This window comes from Anoplolepis gracilipes, chromosome 7 (genome assembly GCF_047496725.1).
Source record: "Anoplolepis gracilipes chromosome 7, ASM4749672v1, whole genome shotgun sequence".
NCBI lineage: Eukaryota > Metazoa > Arthropoda > Insecta > Hymenoptera > Formicidae > Anoplolepis > Anoplolepis gracilipes.
In genome coordinates, this window is record NC_132976.1 from 12,927,357 (window position 1) to 12,954,066 (window position 26,710).

The 26,710-nt window shown below is 27.7% G+C and overlaps 1 protein-coding gene across 9 annotated transcripts in view; it reads right to left on the bottom strand.

The window, feature by feature from the left end:
• Positions 1 to 26,710, bottom strand: part of LOC140667398 (uncharacterized) — a 52,438-nt gene that overhangs the window by 13,176 nt on the left and 12,552 nt on the right. For 4 of the 9 annotated variants that reach the window (XM_072895294.1, XM_072895295.1, XM_072895291.1 and 1 more), the window contains exons 2-3: positions 16,977 to 17,243; positions 3,654 to 3,781 (exon numbers count right to left, since the gene is read on the bottom strand). In XM_072895294.1, the coding sequence (XP_072751395.1) occupies positions 3,654 to 3,781; positions 16,977 to 17,004 (156 nt within the window). In that variant the 5' untranslated portion in view covers positions 17,005 to 17,243. Of the gene's footprint in view, positions 1 to 3,653; positions 3,782 to 9,523; positions 9,975 to 11,531; positions 11,704 to 16,976; positions 17,244 to 17,987; positions 18,119 to 26,710 lie in introns of those variants that run through there. The other 5 variants (XM_072895300.1, XM_072895296.1, XM_072895299.1 and 2 more) reach the window with 5 other exon arrangements.

Genomic DNA, 26,710 nt, shown 5'->3' on the forward strand with positions numbered 1-26,710 from the left:
ACCTCCTGATTTTAATGATCTTGATATATATTATCAAGATCATCACCCCGAGTAAAATTCTGAAGGTTTTAGCCGGCGCTTGTTTTTTTAATAAAAAGTTATTAACAAAAAATGTACATATAATGAACAGTATATAATTTTCGGACACCGTGTGTCCGTGTTTTCGTATTATATTATTATATTGTATCTGAAAATAGTAAGTCGTGTTTGTTTACCTTTTTTACTGAAATCTTACTTCTATGTTTGTGACATTTCTTGTAAACTGGAAATTCTTTTGAGGGAAGATAACTCAGTACAGAAGGTTGTTGTACTATTAACTGTGTCGACAGTGTTAACACAATGAAATTCTACGAATTTTTAGCTTTAACAAAATACGACGAACTATTATATTACTTGTGTGCGAAGAATTTTTTGTGTGAAAAGAAAGTCATTCTTGTGGATTTTATTTATTTAATGGATCTATTTATTTAAATATACATTGAATGCATGAGCGGGGGAGGGACTCCTACTCTCCCCCTACACCCCCACTCCACTAAAAAACTAACCCAACCCAAAAATGGATCTATTTATTTAAATGTGATACATTGAATGCATAGACGAGAAAGGGGCTCCGTCTTATGTCTGAGACATGAAATAGATTTTGCTTCGTAGCACAGGTTGGGTTGGGTTAATTTTTTAGTAGGGTGAGGGTGCAGGAGGAGGAGTTCCGTCTTCAATGTATCACATTTAAATAAATAGATCTACTAAAAGTACGGTTTATTAAATATACATAATATAAAAAAATTATGTCTTATTTATGAAACTTTTTTTAATAACTTTATAATAAAAAACGAGCGCCGGTTAAAACCTTCAGAATCTTACTCACGGTGATGACCTTGATAATATATATCAAGGTCATTGAAATCGAGAGTTGGTTCCTTAAGGTAAATAATTACCATAAGTATTTGTGATTATAAGGTAAAAATTAAGAAAGAAAAAATAAACATTAATTATATTATATAATAAAAAATAAATTAATAAACAATAAGCGACGTTTAAATCGCTTTTACAGGATAGTGACCTTGACAACATATGCCAAAATCAAAGTCATTGGGGCTAGGACCGTTAATGTCAATATTTACCAAAAATTTTTATATTATAAATGCCTTTATATTTCTTTAAATGTTCTGTTACGTCCGATGGACTCCACGATCCTTTCATTAAAATATTAATTATCAACGAATATCTGATAGACGAGACGAGAATTTCAAACCGTAAGATAATAAATGCTAGAAACTAAGCGGTACATAAAAGGGCTCTTTAGCTTACTTGAGAAATTTTAAATAAAACAGTCATCTTAAACTGAGATTGTTGTTTAAAAGTAGAGTTATAAATTGGAGACTGTGACGAAAACTGAAAACACTTGATATGAGTGCTCGCCTAACAGACCATTTTTAAGTGACAATTATTGCTTATAATAAATTCCATAGAATATAGCAACAAGCGATAACTCCTTCCAACTGTACCAAACTCTCAATTGGTTAAGACCAAAATTCTCTGATAAAAATCTGTACCAATAGGCATAAGCCTCTGAGGCTCGAAACCGAAAAGATAACCTCTCCAAAAATAAGAGCGTTAATTAAAATTCTTATTCGTCAAATTATTCAATGGAGAGGAGGTAGAACTCTGCGTTATGCGAGAAAAATCATGCAAACAGTCAGTCCATTTTCAACAGTCAGTTCGTTTTCAACAGTCAGTCCGTTTTTATCAGTCAAATATTCACTATCGTAATTGTCATACCGCACTCCTGACCATCTAGTTTTCTTCATTTTGACTTTAAATATATACCCTCGAAGATTCTTTTTCGCGACATTTATTTGTTATTCTATAATTTATATATCTCAGTGAAAATGAGTTCAAACTTAATTGTGTAGTGAGAGTGTGACTGGTTATAATTCTCTGATGGATGTTTATCATCAACTTTTTCACGGATAATTGGAAGTCAGTATTCGCTGACCCCAGCCATTGTCATTTTACTGGCGTCCACATTTGTCAACAAATAGTAAATTTAAATTTAAACAAATTTTTTTTTTTTTATCTTATTGTCTCCTTTTTTTCTCTTTTAAATAATATAAGGATTTATTAAAATCTCAATATCCTCTTTTCTTTCCTATCTCCATTGTAGAACCAAAATAATTAATAAAGAATTGCTTAAATATAAAAAAGTATAATATTTATCAAGTCCGAGCCACAAAATTTATTTGTTATTGATAATTTTATATACTCTTCGAGTATATAAAACAAAAATAATGAACAAATAAATTTTGTAGCTCGGGCTTGGTGAATATTATATTTTTTTTATATTTAATTTTAATTCAGATGCATGTTTTAGTTATCTCATAAATTTTAATTTAACGCACATGCGAGCGGCGAATACACTTCTGACCATCATCAATATACATTTTTACATTTAGTCACTTATACAATTTGATATTACTTTAATTTTTTTTACTGCATTAATTATACATTATGATGACCAGTCAGAACCTAAGATTTAACGTTAGAATTTCTCCCGCATTATTCTGACTAATGACCTTCGAATTTGTGTAACACTCGCGACAATAATTACAAATACAACTATCTACACATTACATTAGTAGCATTTACAGATATATGTATTCGTATTTCTCTTTATGTTACCGCGAATAATAATGTTAAATTCTGTATGTTTATTTTTCTTTATTTTCTTAAATTTTTTATAATAAATTATGTTTAATTTTAATAATTAATTTAATTAATTAACTCCACTTGTGCTTCCTCAATCGTACAAGGTCCCGTGCTGTGTAACAAGGATTTAATTCCTTTACCGAAAAAGGACCACCAAACGAACGGCCTACTAGGCTAGTAAAAGCGTCCTTCGAGGTCTTTGACAGGTTAAGACCTCTGTATAGTTCGTTCGAGCCGAAAGCGTTTAAGATAAGAAGCGCGTTTCGACATGGTTAAGTCGCGTCCTTCCACTGATTCATTCTTTCTCGAGTCTGGACTTAACAGTTCCTTTATAATTAAAATATCTTGCGTATTATATATATATATATATATATATATATATATATATATATAATTATATACATATAATTCCTAAATAACAATTTTAGCATAATAAAATAAAGAAGAAATGTCAATATAGACAAAGAGAGACTAATGTAGAGATTAAATGACTCTTTCCGTTAATTGTAAAACTGGAAAAATTTTCGGCAAAAGATATTAGAGTAAACACAGAAGTTAAGTTTAAAAAAATTAACAATAAGAAAATTAGGGTTTTATGAAATTGATAATGTTTCGCATATGGCATTAAAAAAAGATCAAAAAATCAAATAACCTTTGTGACTTCTAATGTATGCTTGTAATTACAACGTATAATAATTAAATAGCTTTTTTATTTAATTAATAACTGAAGCTATATACAAATTTCAGGCAGCGTTTCAACATCTTTAAAATTTAGATACTTATTTATGTAAAAAAATTATGTTAAAATGTATATGTGTGTGCTAATTAAATATTATAGATAATAATTAACAATTAATTTAAATATTGCAAAATTGCATTATTTTTCTTGAAATTGATTTTTACTCTCCATCACAATAGACTCAATTTATAATCATCAGTGTATATACCTGTGTGCTCATGCTGCCCTGACGGGAATTTGATGCCCCTTTCTTTTCATCCCTCGCTCCTCGCACCTGGTTAAGTCGAAGCGTCACCCTCGGCGAGCTTCCAGACTGCCCAGTTCCCGATCTATCGACTGCAGAGATAATAAAATATTAATTAGTTAAGAAAACAATAATATGATATCCCAAAAAACAAATTTCCATAAAAATAATACATTTACACAATGTTGTAGCAAAAAGAAATACAAGAAAAAAGAAGAGATACAGATGTAAGAGAAAGGAAAAGAAGAACGGAGAAAAAATTTAAAGGAAATATTCTACAACCTATTCAACAGGAAATTCATTCAGAGAAAACTGTTGATTTAAGATAAGCTTTGGAAAATGAGTTTCTTGACAAAGCTAAAGATTCAAGGAAAGGGAAGACTGTATCAAATATCTAATCTATATTTGTTATCAGTATGTTCCAATCAGTGTCTTCAGTTTAAGTGATTCATATGAATTCGGGGAGAGAGGGGGAGTGTAAATGTATGTTATATGAATAAAAAAATATGATATAGTTGAAATCATGATAATTTTCATGTACATGTAGTTTTAACAATGGTTCATTTAAATTCATATATTAGCAGCCGAGAAATAGAATATCAATCAAGAATATCAAATTCAACAGACACATAGAATTTGCACACATAGATTATTCAATCGCGTGAGTTCTTAAATGCCAAAAATGAATGATTTCTAAGGAATAGTTACGTAATGAGAATATTTTCAAAAATTAAGTCATTAAGTATAAAAAAAACTCAAATTCAAAATCTGTCTATTAATATATTTTAAAATCTGTAAGTACAATGTATATAATATTATTGATAAGAAGAAAGTCTAAAAAGTATCCGAGAAAAATTTCCATATATAATTCATATACATATAAATATACATATAAAATTAATATATAAAATATATCTACATATATTTTTATTCTCTTGTACAATCTTTGTCCTTATATATACAGAAAAAATAATAAAAGAAATATTTGAAAAATAATTGAAAATATACAATTTTTATATTATATTTTTTAACAATAAAATTAAAAGAAATAAAAATTAAAATAAGGAAATAAAATAAAAACAAGATAAAACTATGTTATTGATTTTGCAACACTCTTAGCATTAACTGTGTATATTTATTTAATATTCTAAATGTAAATCTAATAAGGAGAGGTCACGTACCTCGGACTCATCGATTTTGATAAAAATTTGTTTATAAGTAGTTATCGTCCAATGAAGTTTCCTTGGAAACATTTCTCGAAATTTATAGACCAAAAAAATTCATAAAGAAAAAATATTTAAAAAAAAATAATTTTTTTAATAAATTTTTGTTTCTGCAAATTTCGAAAAGTGCCTCGAATGATTCTGCAAGAAAACTTCACTGGACGACAACTATTCATAAAAAAATTTACATCAAAATTGGTGAAGCAGAGTACGTGGCTAAAAGTTGCGAAATTTATGCAAATAAATGTAAAATTATTTTTAATAAATAATGTTATTTTAATGTTTATATATAATTATTAATTATTAATTTAATTATAAAATTATTTCTTTTGTCTTCCTTTATGAGCATTTAGATTGCACGTACATTTAAAATTTTTATTCTTTATTTTTTTCTTTATAAATTTTTTTTTGCAAATTTGGAGAAGTGCATCAAATGGCTTTGCAAGGAAACTTCATAGAAAGAGAAGTCAAAATAAGAGACATATTTTTTATCCTCTAATGACCGTTAAGAGGATAAAACACTTTCTTGAAAAAATCTGTTTTACATTTTTTAGCGAATACGAGTAACTCAAAACGGTAGACGATATAAAAAAAAGTTTCAAGTAAAAGTTATGATTTTTAATGTACTTTATGACAGTTTTTGTAAAATTAAGGGGAAAGAGGTATTTTAAAAAATATGACAACTTTTCGGAAAATCTAATTACACTATCATAAAGTACATTAACCATAAAACTTTTATTTAAAATTTATATATATATATATATATATATATATATATATATATCGAGTTTGTTTTTAAAGAGTTACCCCTTCTACCCATCCGTTAGAGAATAAATAAAAAAAAAAAAAAAAAAAAATATGTATCTCTTATTTGACCTACAACATATTCAAAGATCATCAAAATCGGAGACAGACACTTTCATATCTTGCTTACCGTTTTCAGCGCTCTTTTACAAATTTTCATTTTTAAAGAGTATATGAAAGCATCGTTATCAGGCAATAATGCAAAGTATTGACCGATTCCTACTGACAACGGGAGCGGAACGTTATAACTTACAAGAAACGTTCAAAGAAGTACGGCTTATAAAATGAAAAGAAACGAGCAAAACCTTGTCGAGAAAGAAAAAAGCTTATTTTATGGTCTAAGAATAGCAGATTAAACGTTCAGATCGATTTGTCAGTATTATAAAATTTTATCAAAAACTTTAAACGCATTTTTTCAAAACTACATTTTCAGATTGATATAAAAGATAACTAATCATCAATCGATGAACGTACAAAATCCATTTAATCAATCAATTTCGCTTATTCAATTCGTTATAAATTTTTTAGGTATTATGTTATCTAAGTGTTATTTTATTTTTACATATTTACATATTATTTTACATTTTTATCAACAATATAAAATATATTTAATACTTACAAAGCAACACAAAAATTCTGATAAAATTTTGCACACATATAGAGGGAGTGAATAAATGAATTTAGATTTCAGTTGCAGCTTAAAAACTTATATGATAATAAGAGATAAAACTCCTCATATGTAAAGTGGTTTTTTGCTTTTCTTGATATATTTATCTCGAAAAATATTTAAAATATAAAAAATGTTTCATACAAAAGTAATAAAAACAATTTTATTTAATAATATTAATACAACTTTAAAAAATTTTTTTTAATCTTTAAAAAAATTATTTTTTCTAAATTTTATTAAAGTGATTAAATAAAAATGCTTTTACCATAAAACTTTTATATAAAACATGTTTTAGAATAATTTTCAAGCTATATATTGAGAAAAGTAAAAAGCAAAAATCGGTTTTGAGCGACAAATAAAAATTTTTAAATTCAATTATACATATTTACCTTCTTATATGTGTTAAAATTTCATTAAAATCAGAATTTTTAAATTCACGAGATTTCCTTAATTGCATTGCTGATATAGTCAAAGACAAAACCTGTCTGTGATAAGTTTTGTTTTCATTCATCTTTAAAAAATCTTATAATTTTCGTAATGATCTATATACTATAATATCTTGGTTATGATAATAATTTAAAAACCAAAAAAATTGAGGAATTTTTTATAATAGAATATTTGTTTTCGTTATAATATTACACAATTAAAGATTTTTATTCTGAATGTACTTCTAATTCTTTAAACGATAATTTCAGCGTTAATTAAAAATTTATATAAAATATAAATTTATTTATTTTTGTACATATGTACATTATACACATTATAGTATTGCAAAAATAAAAAATTTTGGCAAAGTTTTCTTGTAATTTAATCTATACAATTAAGTAATTAGTTGTTTTGTTTCAATTAGCTACATTTGATGTGATCAATTATTAATTTTATTTATATAAAATATTAATTTTATTTTACCATTTATTTGGTTATGTTTTTAGTTATTCATAATGACAGAATGTCATTGGTTTTTGTTTAGACTTTGGTAATTTTGTTCACAAAGTTTATTGAGTTCTTGATGTGAGAATTATTGAGTCCAGTAAGATCTTGAAGAAATTTGACGAGATGATGGGTTAACTGGTACGTGGGTCCTCCGATATTGCTAACAATGGGGCGTAGTGGCACTGATTTCTTATGGATTTGAAGAAGACCATAGAGTCTGAGAGTTGAGGATTCCCGGGAAATTAATTTTCTAATAGTTTCGGGAGAAAGACCTGCATTTTTGAGATCAAATATTTGGCACAAATGAAGAAATTTTCTTCTCTATGCTAGAGGTCAGGTTATGTTTAAGTTTTTCATAAAAGTTATTATCCAAGAGCTTTAATTTTGCAATAATCTTCCTTGTCCATAACCACAATAGTGTTTCCTTTGTCTGCTGATAGAATTAGGATTATTCTGTCTTAGATTTCGGAGTGCTAAGTATTCTTTCCTGCTTATGTTTTAACTAAGAAGTTTGGCTTTGTAAAAAATGTTGGCTACTCATTTTTTAATGTCATTGCCTGTTTAGGAGGAGAGATGGAAGATAACCGGTTCAATTTGGCTGATGATTTCTTCCGTAGGGATACTAGTGGGGGTAATGGCGAAATTGTGTCCTGGAAAAAAATAGATACTTCAGATAGAGAAAGGGCTGCTGTTTTTTACTGTATGTATGGACACTGGGTTTTGACCTTCTGGCTTAATTTTATCATATTTGCTTTTCTGTTTCTGTTCTTGTTTCAGCGAAGCGGATACTTGTTCGAGTTATCCGATCAAATATTTGGCACAATTCTGGGTCCAATGAACTGAAGAGAAAGAGGTGCAAACCAAAACGTTTCTGGGAAATCTCAGCTAAATCTTTTTTGGTTGTTGAAATTCTTTCCCTGACTAATCTCAACGATGCTTGTCGAACAATGGTTTTTGTCTGATTCGAATATGGTAAAGAGTTTTTTAATTGAAAGCATTTTCGTACCACCTAGTAGTTGCGGCACCGTTTTAGAAATGCTAAAGAGCACAGTTGGACGTGCAAGGATTTCCTGAGTTTGGTGAATAAATTAATCAATCCTAGGAGCCCTGAAGATGCAAATTGTAACGTTTGTGAAACGTCGACATAACGCTGTCTCAGTACGCGGCATCCATCTGAAAGCCCTTCCCTTTAAATTAATATTAGTTAAGAGATAGAAATTAATTTAAAAATGATAAGTAACATGAATAATTATTTAAATTCTTTTAATATATTTAATTCTTTTTAACAATTGCAAATTTTCATATTATTTATAAAAAGATAATGACATGTTATTTTTCAAATTTTTATGAAATTTTGTACAAATTGTAAAGTTTTTTTATATACTGATTATTATATTATTAAATAAATATAGTTTTATAGTTGAATATATATAGTTTTTTATATCAATGCATTAATTACCTGCAAGCATGAACACAGTTAACAAGTTCAGTAGCAAAATAATTGAAGTTTTTTTTTATCAAAATTTATATTGACAGTAAAATAATTTAATATGTCGCTGAAAGTAACATCGATTATATAAAGCATCACTTAGAGATGATAAAATGCGCTATAATTGGAGTCAAAGTCGAATGAGATATCTCTTCGTAAAACTATACTGTTTTCTCTTACAATATTAACGACGAAAATATTATATGAGATTAGCATAGCATTAAAGCTAGAATTATTAGAGATATCTAAGAGGAAATAAATACTGCGGATAAATTTTTTTCGTAAACTAAAGACGTTAAATTTTACTGCATTAATACATAAGCGTACAATTAATTCTCGGAAAAGTTTATTTTCAATATTACAATCACGAAAAAATATATAACGCCAATCGTCATGTTCTAATTGTGATGAATAAAAATCATTTTAATGCATATAATTTATTTTGATAAAAAAACAAAATATATGTAAAACAAAAATGTGAAAAGATATTAAATAAATAGTTTTGAAATAATAAGATGTAATTTTGATTTTTTGGATAGAATTTTGGATATTCGATGATTTATATGTAATTAATGTATTACACACCTAAATTATGTATATAAATATATATTATATAATTTTTGATAAATATAAATAAATTATATATATATATATATATATATATATATATATATATATATATATATTGTATATAATGTATAGTCGTTTTAAAACTCACTAAGATTGCACTCTTAATCGTTGATGAAGATTGTAAATTCTATTCGTAGTCCAAATCGTTTAATGCCATTATCTTGCATGATTTTTGGGCGCTTGAACTTTAATTCACTTTTCGCATAATTATTAGTCCATATTCGCGAGAGTATCATTCCAAGTCATGTAATATCCGATTACACTGAGTATCGAAAATACACACTTGAGTATAAGTGTCAAAAGATTAAACAATGTTGCATATAATTGACGAGTCAATGTTCAATCGTTAGATATCAAACGTGTTCCTACACTTGTTGCTAGATATATTGTTTCACTGTTTAGACCTCTTCTGGAGGTACGATCACCCTACTGGTGTCGATGGACGCAGCCAAACGGGTCTCACGTACTTGCCAGTCAGCATTCTCCCTCCCTGACTATTCCTCCTCTACCCATTCTTTCGTCTTCGTCGATTCGCCTTCTCTCTCTCTCTCTCTCTCTCTCTCTCTCTCTCTCTCTCTCTCACTCCCTATCCAATGCCACTCTTCTTCCTGCATGTTATTTGCATCTTTGTATTATTTCATTCCTTTTCATCTTCGCCAGGCTACAAAATTTACCTTCAATACAAGTATGGAAACTAACGCGACAGTGATATGATTGTGAAATAATTAAATTTAAGATATACGCCAAGCCATATAGGCCGGTATTCATAGTCCGTTCTTATATTCAAACTCGTCTTAAGTAAAGTCTTAAAATTCTATTCGACCATCTGATTGGCTGAACGTAGTCTTAAGTTAACTAAAAACATGTCTTAAGATGATCTTATATATAAAAACGGACTATGAAGATATTCGGCCATAGTCGATTTATAGTCGAGAATAACTGTGCTTGAGAGACTATAGCCAGTATTCGTAGTCCGATCTTATATTTAAAATCGTCTTAAAATATCATTCAAGCAATAAAATGATGCTATGCAATTACTTCATTGGTTAAACGAGATCTTAGACTATCTTAAATATAAGATCGAACTATGAATACTATCGGATTATAAATGCATATGTTGCCGCATCGTTGTTAGTAGACTTAATCGATAGCTTTTTTAGGCCTTAATTACGTAAAAAAAAGTGTCTATTATTGTTCTATGTGTATTGAGAACAAAGATACTATTAAAATCTTTCATATGTTCTAATCTCTTTAAATATTCTATTTTGCTTTTTATTTCTCCAATATATGTAGAAACAGAAACAGTATCGACTCTTAGCAAGAATCTTTCTCAAGTCGAAGTCATTGAGCAAAATCCTCACTTGTCCTTCTAATATGTTATATGTATAATGTATATCTCTAATTAATCGCTCGTTTCTATATCGTGTAAATCATTATTATCAATTCGTACGCCGATTGCTCATATACTCTTACTAAATACATTATAGAATATATTAATGCTATCACTTTTATCAGTATCAGACAGAAGAGAGTATAGATATCGCGATATTTGAGTAACATAAAATGTCAAGTATTTTGTGTATCAATATTTCTTTGATGCAGAATATCAATTGGTGTCACAACAAAAATACTAATACTTTTATATATAGATATATAATATTAAAAAAATATATCAAACATACCAAACATTTCCAATCTAGAGTAATATATCTATTACGATTCTTGATAAAATTAATTAATAGATTTAAGTAAATTAATTCGATATCTTGAATGTCAAGTATAACATATATTGTTATTAAAAGTACTCAGGATTTTAAACTTTTAATGTAAATATATAACTTTTGCTAAGATCGTTTCAAGTATGATTTCTAGCCAATAAAATAGAAATAACGATATAATTATATTACTTATAAAATTAACTATAAAAACCAGTATACTAATAAATAATTAATCAAAATTTAATCATGATTTTGTAGCAAATTCTGGTATATACTAATTAAGTTTATTTTATAAAAGACTAAACTATTTTGTTATTACATAATTTGCGCGTTAAAATTGTTTTCTTCATTCTTGTAGTAACTATAGTAGTAACTCACCTCCGTAGATACTGTAGTTTGTATGATGTGTGTGTGTGATCAAGTTGCTTGGTAGTTTTTATTCTGAAGATAGAAGTGTTATTATTACTGGTCTGTGATCTTAGGTCAAATATTATAATTTGTGGAGTCACATTTTCTTGATGTAAGTCGATAAATGCTGCTGAATATAACTCTAAAATAAAAATAAAAAATAAAAGAAAAATCAACTAAAGAGCTACATTCAAACAAAGTTTCATTATTAAAAACTCAATCTCGAACGGATCATGCAAGTATATAGATCAAATATAAAAATTATAATATAAAAATATTATAATTTTTTCTTTATACTTTGCTCACTTATCACGAAACTATTCTGTTTTAAAGTTTGAAATGATTATAGTCATAATAAATAGAATTATGATCTTTCTAAATTTTATTTTAATTTTTATATTTTGATCTCTCCAAGAAAAAAATTTATATATAATGAACTATACACACACACGCACACGCACACGCACACGCGCCACGCACACACGCGCCGCACGCACGCACACACGACACACGCACGCACGCACGCACGCACGCACGCACGCACGCACGCACGCACACACACACACACACACACACACACACACACACACACACATATATATATATACATACACATATACATATATAATTATATACAAAATATGTCTATTTGTTTTCTTTCTCTAGTATAATCTCTGACTGTATATACAGGAAAAGTAATAAAAAGAATAACTAAAAAATAATTATAATAAAAAAAATTTTCGTATTTTTTTTTTTTTTTTTTTTTTTAAATAAAATGATATTTGCAGAAATGAGAAAAAATTGCCTATAAGTTTCGATAAAGGTGGGCAATGTTTCGTGGGAACGAAACTTTATAAGACTTTATAAGACATTGGAGAAGAAAGAACCAATTGTAAACCTTTTAACTTACAAAACTTTGAAGTAGATAAATTTTTTTTATTTTTAAATATGTTTCTAGATTCTCTACATCTTTTTCTAAAAAAGATACGCTTATTTCGTCAAAACTAACTATTTGAGAAAAACACATTTAATCAGTAAAGAGAGTAAACTTAATTATTAATTAATATATGTATTAATAAATATTTAAATTAATTTATTAATTCGACACATTTATTTATTTTATTATGTTTAGAAGTGAACTCTAAATCATTAATTAAATAATTAGAATATACTTGAATATACTACATTATTGAAGTATACTGTACATACATATGGTATTTCTTTTTGTAAAGTTTAATTAAGAACACTAAAAATGTTGATACACAAGATATAACAAAATTTGCAGCTGCGTCCGTTTTATGTAAAAAAATACCAACAATTATTCTAACGAGATTTCGAAAGCTAATTATATCAATAAATTCTTTTTATTAGAAAATAAATGAATAATAAAACAGAAAACTTTGTACAATTTTTGTTTAAAGAATAACTCAATGCAATTAAACGTTAAAAAATTATAAAATAAAAAATAATACACGTTTTATTAAATTTAAAAATTTATATAATTAAATTATTGCTGTATAACTAGAATGGGTCGCAATTAAAAAAAAATATTTATTTCGTTATTTATCAAAGTTTATCTTCGATAAGTTAATCATTGTAAAACAATACTATAATGTAATAGAAATAAAAAAGTAAAGGAACCACGTCATTATACAAATGACATATGTATGTATAACATACATGAATGTATGTATTTATATCAAATTTATGTCACATAAGATACAGAAGAATGATAAAAATTGCACAATTTTTACATGGAAAACAAAGAATCAATGCTTCTAAAAGTTAAAATCAAGATAAAACTATCGATACCAAATCGTCGTTGAATAACTGACCAGATGGGAGTTTTTCACAAGAGCAGTTCATTTCAAGAATATCGTAAGCTTGAATTCAAAATAGTGTCGCGAGTTTAACTTGTACTTTATAATAAATTTTCCCTTTTGTTTTGATAGAGTTTACAATATATCATAAAACTAGAATTTACAATATATCTAAAATATATCATCATTTATGAAAACAAATAATATGTTTGCAATAATTCATATACGGTCCAACCCTTTTTTTCGAAATAATTCTTATTAATATTCAACACTATAATAACGAGAGGATGTGAAATTTAAAGAAAACACATCATTATTTGATTTTTAAATGCTCGAATAGATTCATGTTGTTATTTATTTATACAGTACCCAGGTAGCAAGCACATGTCATTTTGACGTCGAAAACTGGTCATTTCTGGTTCAGTGACGTCACGTGACCAAATAATGTCTAATTTAAAACGTCTTTTTTGTAACGTCTTAGTAATGTTGTAAAAAAACATCATAATATCGTGATTCTTAAGTCATTATTAAGTTATTATTATAAATCGCCTAAGTATTATTATTTTTTAACTAAAAACTCATTTGATTTTTTATAATATTTTAAATTATTCAAACAATTTTGTGTATAATTTTGATATTCACATAATTCTCTATACCTCAGGGCCCTAACATGAATTTCCTCTATAACCAGGGACTTGATTATGACTCATGACATTTGATCATGAATCTTTTCCTCTAGCATAAACTCGTGAAAAGTGAAAAGTTTCATTAACGAATTCAACATTTGTGAATGAATTTTGTCACTTTTCACGAGCTTACGCTAGAGGAAAAGATTCATGATCAAATATGTCATTAAAACGTCACTAATAGGTCTAAAATGGTCATAAAGTCACGTCTTTTTAACGTCTTGAAATGTCGTCATCGGTCTGTGACATTAGTCCGTCATTTTTACATCATCACATCACGTCATATTTGGTTCGAAATGACCATATTTTGATAAAATGTCATGTGCTTGCTACCTGGAATATTTCATTCTTTATAGATATAATATACGACGAAAAAGAACATATAATATGCAAGATGCTGAAATAGTGTTAGAAATTTCTAAAGACCATGTAATGAATTTAAATAACCAATTAGAGAGGTCAACATAGGTTGTTACATGATAGGACACTCAGCATAACGTTTTATTCTTGGACGGCGGACTATGATTCCTAATCTTTATTTTTAAAACAATTTTTTTACACCTCTGACTTCTGTCGGTTTAATTTATTATATATTAATACCAATTTATACGTTCCGTTTTACTCCATTGCGCTGAAGAAGGCTTGAAAAATCAAGCCGAAATGTCCATTCTTTTATTGTAAAATTTTTTATTTTTTATTTTTTACTTTAACAGAGCTTTACTGTTGCATTATTCATTACCGTTAACTTGCCTCTTTCAACTTTTATTTATTACAATTATTGATTATTTTTGTAAACATTTCGATTTAGCAATAAACCTTTTATATTTATATTTATTTTTATTTTTTATATCTTTTTATATTTAATTATGTTATAATCCGGCTCTATTACGTCTTACTTATTACCTATGTATTTATTTTAATTATTGAGCCTGTTATCAATTGTCGTAAATAATTCCATTAAAAAAAAAAATCTCCAGTAAAACCAGACACGTGGATAGTTGTGCATAAGTTTTAAGGAAAATTAAATTTTTTTTAATTGCGTAATTTTTCATGCTATCAAGTGATATCAAATAATTAAATATATTTTATTTTTCATTTTAGAGTAATTATTAAATATTATTCTAGTATTATTAAAAATTTCTTATTTTTTTTGGTTGTTATGTGTAATTGTATGTAATTATATGTGTAATTATTTTCACGTACTTGCATTTCAATGTTTTAATATAATACCTGAAAAGAGATATTAATAATAATTCTGTATCAAAATCAGTTAAAATGTTAATATTTATATAATTCTGTATTAAAATCAGTTTAAATGTTATTATTTATTCTCAGTTTTTTTATATTAAATTTTATTACTGTTAATTACTTTAATTGTATCATATTTATTGATGCATTAATTACGATTGACATATATCTTGATTACATTTTAAACTTTTCTTTATTAGAGAATGTATCTTATTCTACAATTAAAGTACATATATGTACACACACAAATATTTACAATTAATTAAAATGCACAATTATATTGCATTTTATTTAATAAAATAATTTTTAGCATTGAATAAATAATGTAATTTAATATGAGAATAAAATTCTATATAATATACATTATCTTCTCAATTAATACAATTTTTTTATATCATTACTTTTCTAAGAAAAGCAATAAAATTCAATTAATAAAATCTACACAGTAATAAAGTAGTATTCTTTGTAAAACAATTTTTTGAATTATCGCATAAACTTAGTCTCTTTTTTTATCTTTTTTTTTAAAGATAATTTGTTAACATAAAATATACAAATGTGACATACTTTTTTGTGTAATAATATTTTAATGGGCATGTTGACTTGACATTTTTTTATCTTTTTGCAAACGTACTTTTTTATGTGTTTTTTATGAAAATAGATAACAACATAAATGCAGTCATAGTGAGTCTATTAATGTTTATGCATGTATATTATACACACACAAACCCAAAATACACACACACACACGCACGCACGCACGCACACACACGCACGCACACACGCACACACACACGCACGCACACACACCTATATACATATACGCATATAGACAGTCATTAATATTTAACGTATGAATTTTACATATCAGGACATATACACAATTCATCACATATGCTCCAATATATAAGTGTAACTTATTAAATATTAAATTATTATTGAGATCATGTACACATTTAACGAAACATTACTGTGTTTCTTAGTTAGAAAATTATGTTCTATAAACTAGAGCTTGACATAATTTTAACAGGTTTATTCGTGTTACATAAAATAACTTTAATATCAGTTATAATCATTCATCACATAGGCAATTGTAATGTAAATAAATTCCATATATTTACTTACACTAAATTAAGGTGCAGATTATTAGAGCATCAGAAGATATTAAAAAATAATATAAAGATAATTATCTTAAGATAAGATAATAATTTTCATACTATTTTTTAACATCTTATTTATTTATAAATGATACTTTTCCTTATCATTATATTTTTATCTCTCTTATTGTTAGTTATCTCATATTATATGCAATTGGCTTATTTTAGTTCTAATACTTGTAAAATTATAGATACTTACAGTATCTATAATTTTACAAGTATTATAAATATTACAAGTATTTGGTAATATCTGTTATCTCTTTACCTTTGTAACTTTTATTTTGTATTTATAGTCACATTCATAGAAAGATTATCATTTTCATAAAGCTATGAAAGAAGGAAAGGACTCCAGGACAGAAGTTTGTTTGTGTTAATCACTATTTATAGGTCTTATTTATTTAATTTTATTGCTTTATATGTAAAAATTTTATTTTTCATGCAGATAGTACAATTAAAGCAAAGCAATTTATTTCAGTTTTTGAAAAAAAGAAAAGGACATTTTTTTACCTTTATTTTGTGGTGGTGTCCTCCGCATCTCACAGGAGGCTCCACTGTCCTCAGCAACGTGCGATGCAGCAGCTGCGGTATTTCCGGCTGCGCGTTGCTGCTGTTGGTACTGTGTATGATATTGGTAGAGCGGTGGCTGTTGTAATTGCTGCTCTTCTTGTTCACTCGACGGCGCTGCTGCTGTTGTCACTGTTGTGCTCGTTTCGGAAGGAGAGCACAGTTTGTCGAGAGTAGTCGTTGTATTTTTGTCAGGTAAACCAGCAGTGCCTGCAATGTCTGTTCTTATGAATGAATTCAAAAAAGGGTCTCTGTAGTGAGTCTCTTCGGGGAGGGGGTTTCTCCCACGGAATAGCCGAGCGTTGTTGACGATACAAACGATATGGCGGATCTATCGAACTCTTAACGTGGCAACGCCGTCTCTCGTTAATCGATTCAACAGTATTGACGCAATATTTCGAACAAATGGCTTTGAATATTTCTACAATTTAATACAATTCTCCTCAATAATTCCACGAAGAGGTTTTTAGTACAAATCCATAGCTTCGACGAAACTAAAATCACTTTGTGCTAATATCATTGCAATTGTCAATCGAAGGAATTATGCGATTTCATGAGCTCCAACCTTTCATTTTTTGCAAAACTCTACGGCTAATCAATTGACGATTTAATTGAAAACAGAGGTTGATTGCGCGTATAAACAAAAATATTGCGATATTTAATGACTGTTTTAACAATTGTGTGATTGATGTATCGTCGTTCTCATGTGCAATTGGTATCAAAATTCGGCCAGGATTACGATTCTTCCATTTTTGCGCATTCGATCGATGTCACAATCACTTTTCCTTCCCCCCTCCCCCCTTCCTCTTTCCCTTCCCCCTACGGCTTCGTTAGTGATCGTATGTCATCGATGATACGACAAATTGAATCTTCCTTCTTTTGATTTTCGCAAAAACTAATGAGAATATCGCCATGTGTGCTGGGCAAATTCTCAATACAGGTTAAAGCACGTACGGCGACATCTGACGATTTGCCGGAATAAGTCCATATATAAATGTCGTCGCCCGACATGTACGCGTACGCGGTCTCTCGCGAACTGATGGTCATGTTGTACAGTGCATGATGACGCTTCGGGTAGACACTGCCTTTCTCTGTTTCTCCCCACCGCAAAATTGTGCCGCGACGCGCAACATTCGCACGCGCACGAGCATATAGGGCTGTTTCTACAACGAAAAGTGCACTGTCTAATTGATCTTATTTTGTTATTGGAAAAAAGTATATGATATATATATATTTGATATAGACATCCAAAATCGATTAAAATAATTGTAATAAAAAATTGACTAAATTTGAAAATATTAAATTCATCAAAATAATAGTGACACAAAAATTTGAATAAAGTGAAAAATAGAAGCTTTGAGCATTTTTATGATTTATATGTTGACTATTAATATATGTATATGTATATGAATATTTTATATTATTTACGTTTATGTATTATAATTATACATTGATACACATATAATGTATCAAAACTAAAATCACTCATTAAAATTAATTTAATACATTATACATCAATAATTGATATATAAATATACGTATTAAAAATGTATGTTTGCATGAAACTCTGATACTTGACAGCATTAAATATTTTTTAATTCAACATAAGTTTTTGCAATGATTATTTTCTCTAAAATAGTAAAATTTGTTCCAATTCAATTTTTGAAATAATATTTTATTTCAGAATTTATCAATTGTGAAACATTTTAATTTATACTGCACTTTTTGGTTATAAAAGACCTTATAGTTGTAAAATTTGTTTTAAATAATTTTTAAATTTATTTAAATAAAATTAAAAGGTAAATAGGTTGTAGAGAACAATTATTTTTATGTCGTTGTAAATAAAATAAAATAAAGAAACAACTTCATGGACATCGTTGCGCCGCTGCCGTATAGCTTATCCGGAATTTTTATGTAATGTAAATTTCGATTAAGATTTCTCAGGAACTAAAGTCGTAGTCAAAAATCTAACAGCATTTTTCTTATATAATGTCAACGCAAGCTTTCAATTGCGACCAATCTGAAAATGATTGGTGCAGTCAATCTTGAGAACTCGAAATCTCATACCCAAAAAGTACAATTTTTCACTTTTAAGGGCCGCCGCACACACTTTTACATAACGCATAACGCATATACATAAGGAATTCGATTGGTTGAATTCCCTATGCACGTGTTTATAGACCAATCCAGTTTTCTTATGTATATGCATTATGCATATGTAAAAGTGTGTGCGGCGGCTATAAGGCTATTGCACACAAAATACATAAGCTACATGTGCATAACATAAGAATGTATGGACCAATGAGCATCGAGTATTAAGTCGCCATATTGATTTACATAATATTATTATTAGGCGATAGCCTTTAAGATTCAGATCAATCACGCGTATTTACGTACACATCCAGAGCGAGTTTGTCCATAAGGTGCATTTGTAACAGTTATATACGATCATTCGTTTGATTGTGAGTGTACAAATATATGTCTTTTAAGAGCGAAATTATATATCTTTATTAATAAAAGCATAATAAATATAAATCAACTATAAATAACTAAATAAATAAATAATAAATAATTAATAATAAATATAATCCCTCTCTAAAAAACGCATGTCTCGCTGTCTCGTTGTCATGTGCATTATGCGACTTGCTTCATTTGTGTCATCTGCAACTGTCAAATTATCATGTTTTGACAGTTTTGACAGTTTGTGTGACAATTTATAATAAATATAATAAATATAATAAGATATAATAAGATAAGTATAAAATATAAAATAAATAAATATATAAAATATTATAATTATAATATTAATATTAATATTACAATTTATAAAATATATAAAGTAAGGAAGATAAATAAACAAAATCAATAAATAAAAATAATAAATAATAAATAATAATAAATTTAATAAATAAATATAATATAAAATAAATATAAATAATTAAATAATAATATACTAAATATAAAAATATAAAAAATAAATAATAAATAAATATAATATAATATAGTAATTATAGTAAATATAGTAAATATAATAAAATAAATAAAAATAAGTTATGAAAAATAAATAATAATGAAAAATGAATAATAATAACAATTAATAATAATAATAATAATAATTAATAATAAATATAATATTTTTAAAAATATGATTTATTTCATATTTAATTTTACATTTATTAATATCTTATTAATATTTTTTATATCTTCTCGGCCCCCAATAATAATTGGAATTTGATAGTTTATATAAAAATTATATAAACTTCTGCTCTTGTATGCATTGATTGAGTATATTTTGCAGTTACTGTATATTTTTTTTTATTTTCAAAAATCAAAGTGAAATCTTTACAAAAAAATCTTTACAAAAGAAAAAAAATACGTCAAGTTAAAATCGATTATACGGCTCAAAAATAAATGAGATCAGTATAGACAATACGGCAAGTGTTAAAGGTATATTAATTTTCGCAAAGTATCATTTGATGTAAAATTTATCGTAGTTTGAAACAGAATATGTTACAAAATTATTTGTATTAATATGGGAACATTATATATATGCGTGTGTACGTATATATATTACACACTTCGAGTACTTACAAGTTTCGAAAGTGAAAAATTGCTATGTATTCATTCATTTTTCAATTATTATTCATTTTATTAGATAGATCTAGTACTCAAAGAATTAAAACTAAAGTGACAAACAAAAACTTGGCGTGCCCGAGGCATTAAAAACTGACTCTATAAAATTAATTTGTAGAGTATAATAAATAATAAATAAACATGCCTCGAACCGGGCACGTCAAGTTTTTGTCCGTCACTTTAGTTGTAATTCTTTGAATACAGGATCTATTTAGTGAAATAATAATTGAAAAATGAATGGATGCATAGCAATTTTTCAATTTCGAGACTAGTAAGTACTCGAAGTGTGTAATATATATACACACGCATATATATAATGTTCCCATATTAATACAAATAATTTTGCAACATATTCTGTTTCAAACTATGATAAATTTTACATCAAATAATACTTTGCGAAAATTGATATATCTTTTATACTTGGTGTATTGTCTATACTGATCTCATTTATTTTTGAGCCGTATAATCGATTTTAACTTGACGTATTTTTTTTTTTGTAAAGAATTTTTGTGATTTTTATGTCATTGCAAATAAAATGGTCATGTTTTTAGTTTTGAATTCAGTTGTCAGTTTTTTCTTCAGTTTCGAATTTAAACTTTTATACAACATAACTTAAAACATACCTTATTAACCGAAATGTAGTTTTTATTTCAATATACGTCTCCTAATGTGATACAAGTGCATTAATGTCTTTCTCATAAAAACCGAGAAAAGAGATAATAAATTCGCTAAATGAATTTTTAACATTAATTTTATTTTTGAATATTTTTTTCTTCAAAAATCTATTGATTGAATAGTATGGTGAAACAATAAACTACGTTTAATAATTAATGGCATTATTTTATTATATGCTAAGATTTTTTTGTGCATAATTTCTGGATAGTACTTGTTAGTATTCATTCATTTTTTTTTAAATGAAAAATACATCCTCTCGATCGTCTTGATAATTAAACAGATGACATTACAGGTACTAAAACCTTTCACAGATAAAGATTCGGTTGTGCCACATGGTTTGAAATTTTACTTGCATATATACCTATGTGCAGAACGTTGTCGATTGTCATGCAAAAATCATTTTTCATCGCACGTAACAATTGTATCTAAAATTCTTTTATTATTATATTGTACCGGAAAAGCAAAGAAGAATCTTTAAACACTGATTTATAGTTTTCTTAGTTAGTTTATGTATAAATTATTTGTTTAGCTTTTTTATTTTCTTCAAGGCTTTTAGAAAATTTAAATTTAAATTTTTTTCAAAAATTATTTTTTCAAAATTTTATTAATGTGTTTAAATAGAGGTGTTTTTACTATGAAATTTCTATGAAACAATTTTGGATTGTTAATAATTTCCGAGGGAAGAAAAGCAAGAAACTGTTCTATATGAGAGGTTTTACGCGTCTGTGAAGCTGACACGACATTCTACAAATATAAAAAAAATACTAAGAGTTCTAATAGCACTTTTCATAGTTTTACAGTTCTTGATAAAAATTGAAAAGAGTTCCGCATTCCTTGCATTAAAAAATAAAAATTGAAAAAATGCCGTGCTAACTTCGTGAATTTAGCACGACACTCTCCTTTCTAAAGTACCAAAACGAATTGAAAATTATCATTTTTTACAAGAGTTCCCGATAATTCTAATTGAGATTCACACATATATATATTATTTCAAATCGATATAACTTTTCAATTTTTATCAAGAACTGTAGAAATATGAAAAGTGCTATTAGAACTCTTAGTATGTTTTTTTATATTTGTAGAATGTCGTGCCAGCTTCACAGACGCAGGTTTTACTCTACTCTTAGATTTTTTTCATTTTTGAACAACAACTGCTAAATTCATTTATTTAATTCCTCGCCCATATGTGTGTAAAATTTCAATAAAATCAGACTTTTCGGATTTATACAAAAGGTTCTTTTATTTACCCCCTCTACATGTGTAAAAATTTTATCAAAATCAGAATTTTCGGGCTTATGAGATTTTTTGAATAATAAAATAATAATAAAAATTTGGGTTTGTATAAGTGTTAGTATGTGAATTATGCTAATTTTCTTATTTTCCACATTTCGAATTAGAAATAATTAAATCACTAAAAGTAAATTATAACACACATTACAAATAAAGTTACACACATATTAACTCAAGTGAAATTGAACTTTTTTTAATGTAATGTAATTTAATTTTTGAGTATTAGTGTATAATAGAAATATATTTTAACAAAAACATAAATAAAGTCCAGAATAGCCGAGAAGCCAGAGGTTTTCTGCACATTCTACAAAACACTGAAGTGTTTTTTTTAATGGAATTGATGTTAGATTGCTATTCTTTGTTCAAATGAAACGGTACTTACAAAGTCAATAATTTCTGCATTAAATCTTAAATAGAAAAGGATAACAGTGCACCTGTTACGACAGATTCTTAATAAATAATATTTCAATCCGTAAATATACGTAAAACTAAAGTTATAATGTTTAAAATTAATGAGAATACAAGTACATAATAACAACAAGTATATATATAATAAATATAGTAATATATAGCTTGCATAAAATATGTAAAAAATAAGTTGTATATACCGAAAAAATTGTATTCTCTATTTTAGAAGAATTCCTTCTAAAGCTTTCCTCCAATAAAATATTCTAAAAAATTCAGAATATTCCCCTCTAATGATTTTTTGTTAAAATAGTATATGAAATAAAGAAAATATTCTTAAATTGTATCATACAAACCCTATTTGCGCTCACACCACTAGAGGGCATAACGGTATATTTTTCCTGTAGATAGAAAAACCTCTCGCAAGATATAAGAACCCCAACCCAAGAGAGCTCAGTATCGGGACTCTTAGCCCTGAATATGCAAACTGCAACGTTTGCGAAACGTCATTGCATGCATTATGCTGTTTAATCACGCGGCATCCTTCCGGAAGTCCCCAGTTTAGATTCTAATTCTAATAGCCACGAAATCCTCAAACTAGAAATGTATATATTCTTACATATTAAGAATATCTAATACTTTTCTACTTTTTAGAGGATTTCTGTCTTTAGTTAAGAAAATCCTCTTGGCGCCTATTTTAGAGGAAGATATTCTAAAAATAAATGGTATATTCTTAAAATGAGAATATGATTTTTTCGGTGTATGAATATTAATTGAATAATATTGTAATTATTATTATTTGATTGGTGTATATCTTTAGATTGGTATATATTTCGATCTATCTATTATATTCGTTGATTTTTTTCATAACTAATTTTAACCTGAACTAATTTTGCTCAATCATTACATTTTTTAAATGCAATCACTGTCAATCTTTTCAATGATAAATTTACAGTAATCGGTTTCAAAAGTGTTTTGATCTTTAAAAGTCAGAAATTTTAATTTATTATACTATTATAATAATGTTATCAATTTTTCTGTCCTTATTCAAATATGATTTATCAATCGTTACATTCATTATATTGTGCGGCGACATTTAACATTTTTGTGAATTTGACAGCGTCGAATGCCATGATTGGCAGGCCTGAACATACTAGCAAAATATTTCTGTATGCTCACCCATCCCTTGAGTTCTCATTACGGGACAAAAGAGAAGGACAGAGTCCCGAAATCATCTCTGTGTCCTTTAGATCTTTCAACGCTGCCTCTTACGGTAGGGGCCAGTCTATTGTACAAGTCTCTGACTTTCCCCCATATAAATGAACAAACTAGTGAACTCTATACTGGAATGCTTATAGCGAATTCAGTCATCCGCACTACACCATCCTAGCATAGTATAACTAGTATGGGCACTCCAAGCTTTTTCAAGGTTTGCGTCGATCCGTTCTGCGCATCCGCCATGTTTTTGGGGGGAACGAATCAGACAATTGTTGTATATGTGGTAGTGTAAAATCTGTGAGAGTGCATCACAGAGGTAACACTATAATATATTTGTGAATATAAAACTATAAATTATTTTTATTTCTTTTATTTTTTACATAATTTTGTAACTTTTTTAAAAATTTTTTAAAAATTTATAAAATTTTTATACATTCCTTTCACGGAATGTAACGCAGATTCCTTGAATGATTGATACGCCACTGAATATTAGTCCAAAAACATGGCGAAATACCACGTGATCAAAGACAAAAAGATCAAAGTGTCGACAAAGAGTGCCCATACTAGTTATATTATAATCCTAGTGCATATTAAAGGCTGCTATATATGAAGTATGTAAGTATAATGACGTAATATATAAACACTTTGAATAATGTATGTTCTACTAAAAAAAATAATGGACAAATATATCATGATTGAATTGTAATTACTTAAAATGTGTTTATGATTCCTTTTTATTTAGATATCTTCATGTACAGCAGCCTTTAGTATGCACTAGTGCGGTGTAGTGCAGATGATCGAATTTGTCAAATGGGAAGAAACATATACACGGAGTGAGAGGGCAGTTGTATTATCTATATCTTTTTTTACTATTATGTCATTCGTTAGAGAAAATCATTCATCACCATTAACCAATCAAAAATCACTAGACAAAAAAAAAAATAGTACTTTATCCATAGAGCTTATACTACTGGAGGAGCTTTGGCACATTGAAAGAGAATACAGACAGAGAGGGTGAGGGGGAGAGAGAAAGAGGGGGGGGGACAGAAGATATTAATGATAAACAACGACAGACCTACACTATAAAAATGGGCTATCTTCCTTTCTCATAAAAAACAACTTGCGAAGGCTACAGTGACAAAGATAGAATATACTCTTTCTGTCAATTCGCCTTTAGTAGACCATCCTATGTTTTACATATAAACAAAGTTTCTTAGTATAAGTTCTATATTTATGCCTTTATCTTTTACCTCTACAAAACGTGTACAATAGAGGCAAAGAGTAAAAAGAAACACGAGGGAGTATATGGCTCGAGATAAACGGACGGAAATGCTTATATATACCAGCATAAAAGTGGACACTCAAAATGGCTGCTTATGGGCGTCAAAATTGAATGGCTTTTCGGAGATGCTGGAAGAATAAAGTTTTAAATATAAATATGGAATATACTTAATATTTTTAATAAAATCAACTCAATAAGATTAAATTGAAATATATAATTTTAATATGCAACAAATAAAATAATATATTTTAATAATATTGAAATTTTAACACATTGTTTACTGTCCTTTAAATAGTGTATCTAAATAAAATATTAAATTCTTGTTATTATATTGATAACAATTATTAACCGATGAAATGTTATCCCATAATTTCGCGCTGTTGTTATGCCACAGGCCTGACAATGCACCATAATTTTATTTCACTAGTTTTTTTTAGAATTAATAATTGTGCAAAATAATACGCGTATGCGTGTTTCTCTGACAACAGCAGCAGACGATGCTAATAAGCGTCAAAAAAGTAGACACTCAAAATAGCGGCTTCCGTCAGCGATTTGGCTAGCCCTTACCACCGATACATTCCCTCCTGTTTCTTTTTACTCTTTGCCTCTATTGTACACGTTTTGTTAAGGATCCGACAGGTGTCACGTTCTAATTCCATCGTTAGAGTTACCAACATTGAGAAATTCTTATTCGATATATAGATGTATGTCCATACCATTGAACTATATCCTAACTGGAATGAGTGCAGCTATTGTTCTTGGGTCACGTGACCCGTCTAGAAAGAGAGAGCAACATCAGAGTATATTTCTCTTTTTCCAACATAGACAATTTATGTAAAGTTAGGTTCTATGTTGTGTGCCCTCTGCAAACTCGAATATAAATAATCTCAATAATAATAAATAATTACAGTGAAAAATTGTATTAAAAAGTAATATCACATTAAAAACGCTTAGCGAACAATATTATACATATGTACAAGATGTCCGGTAATAATCGCCCCACTTCTCTAGGACTAATAGAACAGGTCAAACTGAACATAAAAGTCCTGTATCATTTTCGCAATAATTATTAAAATATTAATCAAAAACGTTCAGCGTATGAGCGCTCGCCGCATATAGCGCTCAGCATACCCTGAGCGATGTCTATCAGACATTTAGAAAATCTAAATATAAT